This window comes from Chanos chanos, chromosome 14 (genome assembly GCF_902362185.1).
Source record: "Chanos chanos chromosome 14, fChaCha1.1, whole genome shotgun sequence".
Lineage (NCBI taxonomy): Eukaryota > Metazoa > Chordata > Actinopteri > Gonorynchiformes > Chanidae > Chanos > Chanos chanos.
Window position 1 is genome coordinate 21,159,298 of NC_044508.1, and position 12,500 is coordinate 21,171,797.

At 44.1% G+C, this 12,500-nt stretch overlaps 1 protein-coding gene across 3 annotated transcripts in view; it reads left to right on the forward strand.

Moving 5' to 3' along the window:
• jak1 (Janus kinase 1) overlaps positions 1-12,500 on the forward strand; it is a 35,542-nt gene that overhangs the window by 22,939 nt on the left and 103 nt on the right. For 2 of the 3 annotated variants that reach the window (XM_030792046.1, XM_030792045.1), the window contains exons 15-24: positions 1-118; positions 5,176-5,327; positions 5,685-5,841; positions 5,977-6,065; positions 6,172-6,364; positions 6,743-6,867; positions 7,811-7,983; positions 8,651-8,768; positions 10,742-10,852; positions 11,048-12,328. The exon at positions 1-118 is cut by the window's left edge and continues 18 nt beyond it. In XM_030792046.1, coding sequence (XP_030647906.1) covers positions 1-118; positions 5,176-5,327; positions 5,685-5,841; positions 5,977-6,065; positions 6,172-6,364; positions 6,743-6,867; positions 7,811-7,983; positions 8,651-8,768; positions 10,742-10,852; positions 11,048-11,152 — 1,341 coding nt within the window. In that variant the 3' untranslated portion in view covers positions 11,153-12,328. Of the gene's footprint in view, positions 119-5,175; positions 5,328-5,684; positions 5,842-5,976; positions 6,066-6,171; positions 6,365-6,742; positions 6,868-7,810; positions 7,984-8,650; positions 8,769-10,741; positions 10,853-11,047 lie in introns of all 3 variants that reach the window. The other variant, XR_004025940.1, reaches the window with a different exon arrangement.

The window sequence follows — 12,500 nt, forward strand, 5'->3', positions numbered from 1 at the left end:
CATGGCTATGTGTGCAGTAAGAATATCTTGCTGGCCCGTGACGGGTTGGACAATGAGGAAGGACCTTTCATAAAACTCAGTGACCCTGGAATCCCCATCACTGTGCTGACCAGAGAGGGTATGTTTAACATTCACACTACACATTTACACTCTACACTGACCAGACAGGGTATGTTTAACATTCACACTACACATTTACACTGTACACTGACCAGACTTCCTGGAAAATTACCAGAACAAGTGTGTTCAGACATGACGTGAAAATCCTGGAAAGACAGGGCGACAGGACTTAATTTATGTGAAAATTCTGGAAAGACAGGGCGACAGGACTTAATTTATGTGAAAATCCTGGAAAGACAGGGCGACAGGACTTAATTTATGCAGCAAAAAGCACTTTATTTTGAAAAATGGTGGGTGAACAGATTCTGTTTGGTGTTGATTTGCTAGCAATGCTATTAATTTACAACACGTTTCACATTACATGTTACATACGACACTGGGTCCTCTGGTTTGCAAGCTTTTGTCTAACTGGTCCTGGCTCAGCTTGCCATAGGGCAAATACATCATCAAAAACATCATCCTCTTATCTAACAATTTCTTGGCTTTGGTCACACTATGTGGCAGTTTTCTTGAAAAATGGGAAAGGTTACCAGTTCTTGCTCTGGAAAACTGCTAGGTCAGCTTTTCTAGAATTTCAACTCCAGGTCACATTCACACATGTCCCCATTCCAGAGAAATGGCAGAACATTTATGGATAAAGCCGGATATGTGAAAGGGATTTATGCCACATAATAACCATCACGCAGTTCTATTATAACACATTATAACCATCACACAACATATTATAACCATCACACAACACCATCCTAACACATTATAACCATCACACAACATATTATAACCTTCACGCAATTCTGTTATAACACATTATGACCGTCACACAACACATTATAACACATTATAACCATCACACAACATATTATAACCATCACACAACATATTATAACGAGGCTTGGGCGGTATTTATTTTTTCATACTGTCCTACCTTCCAGACATTTTACAGGGTATATGGTATATGACGGTATTTGTGTTGCTAGTGATAGAAGTCGTAGCATGTATGACATTGTCTAGCCTACCGCGCTGCGTGTCTAATATGCAATTAGCCTACTTAGACAGGTCTTTCTGGGTTCAAGTACTTATGGCACAAAGCATTAAGATCCGATTTTGGTGATCCGATCACAAGAGGACAGCTCAAAAGTACAGGTGTAAATGCATCCAATGCACACTGAGGTCGCATAGAGATCCGATCACTGAGACCACATCTGGAGGTGGTCTGGACCACATATGACCACATTCTTATAGCAGTGTAAACACGAATGCGAACTCGACCACATTGAACGACCACCTACTCAACTAACGTCCTCTGCTTACGGGGAAATACGAACTCGTTCGCGTATGTACACATTCGCTCACCAACGGCGTCATATTAAGGTGCGACAACAGACAACAACAACAGGCAAAATTGATATTGTTTTGATTTCTTCTTCTTCTCCTTCTTTTAATTTCCGACAGACTAGGCACAGGAAGTGCATTGATGCTTCCCACCGATTAAAAACAACAACGTTTAACGTGAAAAAGCTTAAAGTGGCTTAATGTTCCAAAACTGCGAGCGATGATCACCAAATTTCTCTCGGACATCTCTTGTCAGAAACCCCTCCTCCTGTCAAAAAATCAAAATCGAAATCCTTGGAGTATGGTCGTTATCTCACCTTAAACATTTTCTTCTCTGTTGACACCCATTATAATAAAACAACCTAACCTAACCTAAATGTCCTAAAATAGTGATCAATGATCACCAAATTTGTCTGATATCTAACATGTCATCTCCAATCAAAAAAAGCAAAACTGAAATTCAGTGAAAGGGGTAACATGTTGGAAATGATTTGCATGTTTATTTGCATATAGAGCAGGGAAGTGAGATCCAATCTCAAGTGATCACTTGAGACATGGATTCTAAAGCCAGGTGTGAGCCGTCCACTTGTGATCGGATCACCAAAATCGGTCCTTAATGCAAGGTGTAAACAGGGCCATAGAATAATGGATAGATAGGAAACAAGCGCCCTTCTTCCATAGATTCAGTGTACCCTGCTGGAAGACCCGATGGCTCTGTTTACACCTTGCATTAAGATCCAAGATTTTGGTGATCAGATCACAAGTGGACAGCTCTAAGGTCGCCCGTTTACACCTGGCTTTAGAATCCGTGTCTCAACTGACCACTTGAGATCGGATCTCGATTCCCCGCTCTATATGCAAATAAACACGTAAATCATTTCAAACGCGTTACCCATTTCACTGAATTTCACTTTTGCTTTTTTAAATTATAAACCGTGCTTATGACATGTGAGCTGTGAGACGAATTTGGTGATCACTGATCACTGTTTTGGAACATTAAGGCACGTTAAGCTGTTTCCTTATAATGGGCGTCAGTGGAGAGGAAAACGCTTAACGTGAGATAACGACCATACTCGATTTTGATTGATTCGCGTTTACACTTCTTTAAGAATGTGGTCATATGTGGTCCAGACCACCTCTGAATGTGGTCTCAGTGATCGGATCTCTATGCGACCTCAATGCGCATTGGATGCGTTTGCACCTGTACTTTTGAGCTGTCCTCTTGTGATTGGATCACCAAAATCGGATCTTAATGCAATGTGTAAACAGGACCGATGAGACTGCCGCGGCGGATACCGATCAGTGGGCTGAACAGAGATGATGTGTGGGTGGTGGTGGCAGACTGGCAGTTAATAAAATCATGTGGCTAATAAACTGGTTTTCCAGTTGGAAGAAGTCATCTGCTGATCAAGTTGTATTTGGCGATATTTTCATGATTCCATATCTAGTCATATTTAATTGATAAGCTAGGAGAAATTGGAGCGAAACTGCGATAGCCGTCATGCACTGTTAACTCAGGAATCGTCCGAGCGTAAACGGGGTCACCAGTGTGAAAGCTGAGCGTTGGGGAAACGTGGAGACAGCTCCTTTTTGAAGAGTTAGAAAGATCACCCTTCATTTATTTCAACACCACTCCACATCCTTGTTGTCGCAGAACACACAAAATAATCACCCCCTTAGGGTGTATGGGAAATGTAGTTAACCAGTCTACTAACAGTGCTGTGAATGTAAACACAGAAAATCATGGGCGAGATCGCCGTGACTTATATTAAATATCAGTCCTGTGTGCAAGGGGTCACCACAAATAATTTTTCTATTGGCTAAGTTCCCTGTTGTAATAAATTCATTTCATTTTATATTTTTATAAAAATAGCATACAGTACACAAAGCTTCGCCCAGATTGGCTGGCTCACCTTTGTCATCGGGATGAAACCCAAAACACTCCCAAACAGGGGCAGAAACATTTTCCTTTTTTACTAGCCCTATGTTATCTCCACCACACGCAGTCGCCATCTTTGGTACCAGTAGACTGACCTCTGGTGGCGCCTGCTGTGCACTACAATACCTCACCTCGATACAGCATCTCCGTGTCAGGATATAGAAAAAGAGAAGCATCTGTATTTTTGACGATATTGAAACTCATACCTTCGGTATTTCTAAATACCCCAGTATACCGTAATACCTTCTTACTGCCCAACCCTAATTATAACCATTACGCAGTTCTGTTGTAACACATTATAACCATCACACAACACATCATAACCATCACACAACATCATCATAACACATAAGAACCATCACACAACAGCGTCATATCACATTAAAACCTTCACACAATGCTGTTACGGGTGTGTTTATGAGAAGGAGAGAAGAGAGAGAGAGAAAGAAGGTGTGTTTATATGTTTGTGTCTGTGTGAGACAGAGAGAGAGAGAGAAAGAGGGTGTGTTTATATGTTTGTGTGTGTGAGACAGAGAGAGAGGGTGTGTTTATATGTTTGTGTGTGAGAGAGAGAGAGGGTGTGTTTATATGTTTGAGTGTGAGACCGAGAGAGAGAGAGAGAGAGGGTGTGTTTATATGTTTGTGTGAGAGAGAGACAGAGAGAGAGAGAGGGTGTGTTTATATGTTTGTGAGAGACAGAGAGAGAGCGGGTGTGTTTATATGTTTGTGAGAGAGAGAGAGAGAGAGAGAGAGTGTGTTTATATGTTTGTGTGTGAGGGACAGAGAGAGAGAGAGAGAGAGAGGGTGTGTTTATATGTTTGTGTGTGAGGGACAGAGAGAGAGAGAGAGAGAGATGTTGTGTTAATATGTTTGTGTGTGAGACAGAGAGAGAGAGAGAAGGTGTGTTTATATGTTTGTGTGTGAGACAGAGAGAGAGAGAGAGAGGGTGTGTTTATATGTTTGTGTGTGAGGGACAGAGAGAGAGAGAGATGTTGTGTTAATATGTTTGTGTGTGAGACAGAGAGAGAGAGAGAGAGATGTTGTGTTAATATGTTTGTGTGTGAGACAGAGAGAGAGAGAGAGAGATGTTGTGTTAATATGTTTGTGTGTGAGACAGAGAGAGAGAGAGAGACAAAGGGCAGGACCACAGTAATGATATTGGGTAACTGATAGGAACTCTTCTGGACCCTAGCCAACATTGGCCCTCCTCACAGACCCAACCAGTGAGCGCTCTCTGTTAGGGCCTTTTACAGGAAACATGTCTATGTATTGATAAGAAACTGAATGAAAGTAAGATTGGTCTGTATTATAACATTACAAGATGCATTATGAGATGAAGAGTGGTTTTCTGCCCACAACAGGAACAGAGCAAATGAGGGCAAAAGAGAAGTGATCTGGAATGATCATGGTGTCTGTAGTTTGTCTGTTTCAGGGGCTCTTACACACTGTGAATGACTGACTCTCTCTGGTAGAGGGTCTTTACAAGGCAATGCTCTGTGTGTTGATGATAAACAGTGGGGAAATGGTGATTGTGTTCAGTTTGGTTAAAGTGCACTGACATATTTATTCATTTGGCTGCATTAATGCCACACATCATATCCATTTTAGTCAGTTTAGTGACAAGAAATGTTGGACGTTGTCAAAAGATGTTGACAGTGCTTTCTCTGTGTGTGTGTGTGTGTGTGTGCGTGTGCGTGTGCGTGCGCGTGTGCGTGCGCGTGTGCGTGTGTGTGCGTGTGTGTGTGTTTGTGTGTGTGTGTGTGTTTGTGTGTGCGTGTGCCCAGAGTGTGTGAACAGGATCCCATGGATTGCCCCTGAGTGTGTGCAGGACGTGTGTAACCTCAGTGTGGCAGCAGATAAATGGGGCTTTGGGATGACTCTGTGGGAGATCTGTTATAATGGAGAAGTCCCCCTGAAAGACAAGAAACTCACAGAGGTACAGCACGCACACATACACTCACACACATACATATATACATACATACATACACACACACACACACACACACACACACACACATATATATATATACACACATACACTCACATATACATGCAAGCACAAGCACACACGTACACACACACACACACACACACATATATACACATGCATACACACACACAGACATACACACACTTACATGTAAACACACACACACACTTTTATGGCTGGCTGTATATAGTGGAAATAGCACTAAAATGAGACTACGCCAGATATTTAGGGTTCTCTAAAAACATGAATGCAGCAGTGCCGTGTGAGTGAAAAGGACTTTCTCCCTGTGTCTCTCTGTAGAAAGAAAGGTTTTATGCGACTCAGTGCCAGCTGCCCACTCCAGATTGTCGAGAGTTGGCAGAGCTCATGACCCACTGTATGACCTATGACCCTCACAAGCGACCCTTCTTCAGGGCCATCGTCAGAGACATCGACATCGACTGGGTGGTAGAACCGAGTAAGAATAAACCCAAATGAAACAAAGAAACTCCACACCGCCCCCCTGTGGACAAACATAAATCCTGCAGTGTGAAGCTGTGTTGCATGTTGGTGCATGTTTCAGGATGTTTGTGGTATTGTTTTTGTTCAACAGACTCCTCTATAAAGCCAGTGCCCACACTAGAGGTGGACCCCACCGTGTTTGAGAAGAGATTCCTTAAGAAGATCAGAGATTTAGGAGAGGTAACTTCACTGTGTAATACATGCTGGTGTGTGTTTCACTCATTAGTCTGTCCCTGAATGTATGTGGGGATGTTGAGGAGTTGATGTGTGTGCTGGTGTGTGTCAGGGTCATTTTGGGAAGGTGGAACTGTGCCGCTATGATCCGCGGGGTGATCGCACAGGAGAACTGGTGGCAGTGAAGTCTCTGAAACCAGAGAACAGAGAGGAGCAGAGCAACAACCTGTGGTGTGAAATTGACATTCTCAGAGAGCTGTACCACGAGAATATTGTTAAATATAAGGGTATCTGCCATGAAGAAGGTAAGACACAAACACACACGCACACACAGACATACACACACACACACACACAGACATATGCTCCTTCAGAAATGCATTTGAGACCTGTAGTGAATGTCTTTTGTGTGTGTGTGTGTGTGGGTGCATGCACGTGTGTGTACGTGTACGTGTACGTGTGTGTGTGTGTGTGTGCGCGTGCGCGTGTGTGTACATGTGCGTGTGTGTGTGTGTGTGTGTGTGTGTGTGTGTGTGTGTGTGCATGCACGTGTGTGTACGTGTACGTGTGCGTGTGTGTGTGTGTGTGCGTGTGTGTGTACGTGTGCATGCACGTGTGTGTACGTGTACGTGTACGTGTGTGTGTTTGTGTACGTGTACGTGTGCGTGTGTGTGTGTGTGTAGGTGGCAGGTCTATTAAGCTGATTATGGAGTACTTGCCTGCGGGCAGTTTGAAAGAGTACCTGCCCAGAAACAGGATGCAGACGGACCTGAAGACTCTGCTCAGCTACGCCATACAGATCTGCCAGGTACACACTAACCACACTGAACACAGCCAGCAAGAACACACCTCACATACATATGCACTGTGTGAGGCCATACAGATCTGCCAGGTACACACTAACCACACTGAACACAGCCAGCAAGAACACACCTCACATACATATGCACTGTGTGAGGCCATACAGATCTGCCAGGTACACACTAACCACACTGAACACAGCCAGCAAGAACACACCTCACATACATATGCACTGTGTGAGGCCATACAGATCTGCCAGGTACACACTAACCACACTGAACACAGCCAGCAAGAACACACCTCACATACATATGCACTGTGTGAGGCCATACAGATCTGCCAGGTACACACTAACCACACTGAACACAGCCAGCAAGAACACACCTCACATACATATGCACTGTGTGAGGCCATACAGATCTGCCAGGTACACACTGAACACACACACACATGTACTGTGTGAGGCCATACAGATCTGCCAGGTACACACTGAACACACACACACATGTACTGTGTGAGGCCATACAGATCTGCCAGGTACACACTGAACACACACACACATGTACTGTGTGAGGCCATACAGATCTGCCAGGTACACACTGAACACACACACATGTACTGTGTGAGGTCATACAGATCTGCCAGGTACACACTGAACACACACACACATGTACTGTGTGAGTTACAGTAATCCCTCAGTGCTCCCTCAGTGCAAACAATACATCATCAGGCACAACAACAGAGTCCATGGATTTATTTAAGGAGACACCAGTTCTGTTTCTGGCTTTGCAGTTTGTGTGTGTGTAGGCGCGTGCGTGTGCGTGCGTGTGTGTGTGTGTGTGCGTGTGCGTGTGTGTGTGTGCGTGCATGTGCATGTGTGTGTGTGTGTGTAAAGTAAAAATTGATCTGACTGAAATCCTCTCCCTGTCTGTCCCTGTTGTGTGACTCAGGGCATGGACTACTTAGGCTCTCGGAACTACATTCACAGGGACCTGGCTGCGCGGAATGTTCTGGTGGAGAGTGAGAGCAGGGTGAAGATTGGTGACTTTGGCCTGACAAAGAGCATTAAGAATAATGAGGGGTATTACACAGTGAAGGATGACCTGGATAGCCCCGTGTTCTGGTAAAAAAAATCTCCTCACACATCACACCTCCCTCTGCCGCCTGCTCTCTGCTCTCTCTCTACATATGTCAGCAACTTACAGATGCACTTGTGTTTTGTCAATAGAGATGTAGGCAAATGGTTTGTTACTCCTGTGAACTCATCCGCCGTGTTACCTAATTGATGCATGCCTGAAATGGTTTGGCAAATAGCACGTTTTCTTACAATATCATTAGTCAAGTATTTATAATCCATCTGTCAACCTGGAGAATGTCACAGATCACACAGCTAAGATTAGTCCTCTGACCTATGAACAACACATCTACAATCCTCCTGTCTGTGCATCTGTAGCCACAAATATGTGACTCATCACCTGTATCCCTCTCTATCTAATCCAGTCAGAGAGCAGAACAAAATTCTGCTCCCTGGGTAACTAGGTCACTAGCCACAGCATTTGAGGTTGTGGTTGCTCGAAAAGCAATATTTGTTTTCACAGAGTAAAAGAGGCAGACCTGTTGTAGTCCGACATGATTCTCTGATCTGTGGTGTCTGAAATCTGGCCTCCCACCTACCCAATAAAATACAGTTATTACACACATTTAACCCAAACTCAGTTCTGTTATCCTTTACAAAAACTGTAGTCATCTCTTTTTCTCTCTCTCTCTGTCTGCGTGTGTCTCTCTGTCAGGTATGCTCCAGAGTGTTTGGTCCACTGTAAGTTCTACAGAGCGTCGGACGTGTGGTCGTTTGGCGTGACCATGTATGAGTTACTCACCTACTGTGATGCCTCCTGCAGTCCCATGACGGTGAGCCGCTCCCCTCTCCATCAGCTCTCTCTTTCCTCTCTGACCAGAGCCTGGAAAGCAGCCAGTCTTCCCTGCAGTTCCACCCTTAAAGCGGCCAGTTAGATCACTGGGAATCAGAGTGGGAGAGTGTTCTGGACTACCACTCTATTCCCACTCTCATGTAGGAGCTGTTTGATTTTGTTGGTTTACTACATAGGTTATCTTTGTGATTTATTTACTACGTAGTTTATCTTTGTGATTTATTTCAGTTGGTAAGTGTGTATGATCTGCTCTGGCCTCTGATTTTTATATATATATGTGACAGATTATTGATAAACAGGGCTATGTGACAGATTACTGATAAACAGGCCTAATCCTTGTGCTAGTAAAGACTTCATTTTATTCAGACTCATGTAATAATTGAATTTATTATTTGAATAATTATACAAGTAATGTACTAATGCAGTAAGTAATGTACTAATGCAGTAAGTAATGTAGTACACACACACACAGTCTCTCTCTCTCTCTGAGAGTGGCAGATGGTGCCAGTCTGTGCCCAGGGTGGCAGATTCTCTACCCGTAGGCTTTGCCTGCTGCCACCAGTGCCCTTTTCCCCCAAGTCCCAACAAGATGCCCACTTCTCCCCGCTGGCTGCAGACTGAGCTGATTTAGGCTGGACTCACAGAGTCCTCATGTTTCAAGCTGATTTGAGTCATTCAGTCTTTGGTTCAGTTCTGATCATCTGAGTGGATCTGTATGTCTCTGGCCCTTTAGTCTTTGGTTCAGTTCTGATCATCTGAGTGGATCTGTATGTCTCTGGCCCTTTAGTCTTTGGTTCAGTTCTGATCATCTGAGTGGATCTGTATGTCTCTGGCCCTTTAGTCTTTGGTTCAGTTCTGATCATCTGAGTGGATCTGTATGTCTCTGGCCCTTTAGTCTTTGGTTCAGTTCTGATCATCTGAGTGGATCTGTATGTCTCTGGCCCTTTAGTCTTTGGTTCAGTTCTGATCATCTGAGTGGATCCGTATGTCTCTGGCCCTTTAGTCTTTGGTTCAGTTCTGATCATCTGAGTGGATCTGTATGTCTCTGGCCCTTTAGTCTTTGGTTCAGTTCTGATCATCTGAGTGGATCCGTATGTCTCTGGCCCTTTAGTCTTTGGTTCAGTTCTGATCATCTGAGTGGATCCGTATGTCTCTGGCCCTTTAGTCTTTGGTTCAGTTCTGATCATCTGAGTGGATCTGTATGTCTCTGGCCCTTTAGTCTTTGGTTCAGTTCTGATAATCTGAGTGGATCCGTATGTCTCTGGCCCTTTAAACACAGTCCCACCTCTCATACGTCTGGATGACTCACTGCCCGTCTGTCTGCTTTCTGTAGTCTGTCTTTCTGTAGTCTGTCTTTCTGTAGTCTGTCTTTCTGTCTCCACGGTGCTTTCATCTTCACAGTTCCTTTATAGTGAGGAGCTCCAGGACACACAAAGGAAGCATTTAAGAGCAGTGGAACACTCATACACATTTCAGTAAAATACATACAGAAATGATAAAAAATATAACTATAGATTGGCCTGGCCTTGCTGACTCTCCTTGGCCCTCACAGATGGCTGGTTTTATGTTTCTTTGTGGGCAAGATGAAAAGAAATGCTTTTAAAAAAAACAACATGAGATTTACGTCATAGGCATTGCTCCTGGTCCTGTGCATACTCAAGTGCATCTAACGATGAACACTTCTAGCCGCAGGCCTGGTAACCTCAGTCATCTTAAGTCAATGTCCAACTCTCCCATGTAAGTCAATGTCCAACTCTCCCATGTAAGTCAATGTCCAACTCTCCCATGTAAGTCAATGTCCAACTCTCCCATGTAAGTCAATGTCCAACTCTCCCATGTAAGGCCAGCTGGGTTTAGTCTGAGAGTCGCTGATGACATCAGTCAAGATAAGAAAAGGATATATAACCTCTAATTTGTAAAGATAATTAAAAAGATACATTTTGTACTCTTTAGGTATTCCTCAAGATGATTGGTCCAACTCAGGGTCAGATGACTGTGACCCGACTGGTTAAAGTGCTAGAGGAGGGAAAGAGATTGCCCCGCCCAGATGGCTGCCCAGAAAAGGTATCACCATGATCTCTGACTTCATGTTACACACTTCACTGACTCTCTCACGTGTGTATGCATGTCCAGTCAGCAGTTTTGTGTGAGTATGTGTGTGTCTGTGTGCAGACATGTGTTGTTGTCAGTAGTTGTGTTTGTGTTTGCATGTGTATCTGAGCCGGCTATGTGTGTGTGTGTGTGTGTGTTCTCTCTCAGGTGTATGACATGATGAAGCGATGCTGGGAGAGCACTCCGGACAGACGGATCGACTTTAAAGGCCTCATTGCTGCCTTTCAGCACATGCTCTCTGAGAACCTGTAACCATGACGATGACTTGGGATACAGACTCCTCCTACCTACTCCCAGGGCACACATCTAAAGAGAAATCAAAAACGAACCCGAGACTGTCTGTGGAGGGGGAGACACTCCCATGTGCTGTCTGTCTGTTTTCCCTTTTCACTTTCTCATCTTTATAGCACATAACTCATGTCGTTAGCAGAGCATCAGTAATACACCACTCACCTGCACTAGAATCCACCACAAAACACACAACCCTGTACTCTCATAAAACACACAACCATCCACTCTAACACAACATTATAACCCATTGCCACATGCAGGAACTGATGATCATGGAGTTCTCTCTCTGACACACACACACACACACACACACACACACACACAGAGACATGTGTAATGGGGAATGTTGTGGTTTGACTGTTCTTCTGGAGGAGAAGGAGGAGAAGGAAGAGTGAACCTCAGATCCTGCGAAGTCAGCCTATCATCACACATCAGAATTTGGTCACTGAAATCTGACCCCAGATCAGGTCCCACAGGCAAGGACTGAGAGGAGTCTCTGCTCTCTCCTTGTGTGTGTGTGTGTGTGTGTGTGAATGAGAGCATCATGCCTGTGTGAGTGCATGTGTGTGACAGCGGATCTCTTCCATGGAGCAGTCTGGAACTCTGGAATGTTCCAGACATGCACTGGCTGTCTTCAGAACTCTGGATACACAAGTATAGATCAGCTCTGCACTCTGTAATGCTTCCTGCAGACGTGTGTGTGTGTATGTGTATGTGTATGTGTGTGTGTGTATGTGTGTGTGTGTGTGCATGTATGTGTGTGTGTGTGTTGATCATCAGATTGCTCCTTCAGCTCTCCCTCCATGCATCCATCCAATGGTCATAAAGACTGAAATGAAAATGACTTTTGATTTTGCACCTGCGTGTGAAACAGTATGACTTCCAGAGACTTTAACCATGTTGAAAAAATGAGATTTGTTGCTCTATCACTGGAGAGAAATGCTTCTGAGAGCCTCTTGAGGGCAGTAGAGTGTAGATTAAATATCAGCCTTGTTATATTCAGTCAAAAATATTCTGTACTTCAGTTAGCGCATCTGTGAGATTTTGCCGCCAAGTGAACTGAGCCTCTATTCACCTTTTTTATCTTAAGAAATTAAATCAGACTATCAGAAGGTGTGTGTGTGTGTGTGTGTGAGAGAGAGAGAGTGAAATGCCAGCTACAGTGAGTGAATGGACTTGGGAAGATGGTAAGTGATATGACGCTGACATGGCCTCTCACGGAGAGAGGCAGAAGTGTGCTGTATTGGTGAGGACATGCCTGTGTCTCATGAGAGGCTTTAGAAAGTGAAACATGAAGCGTTTAGCTAAC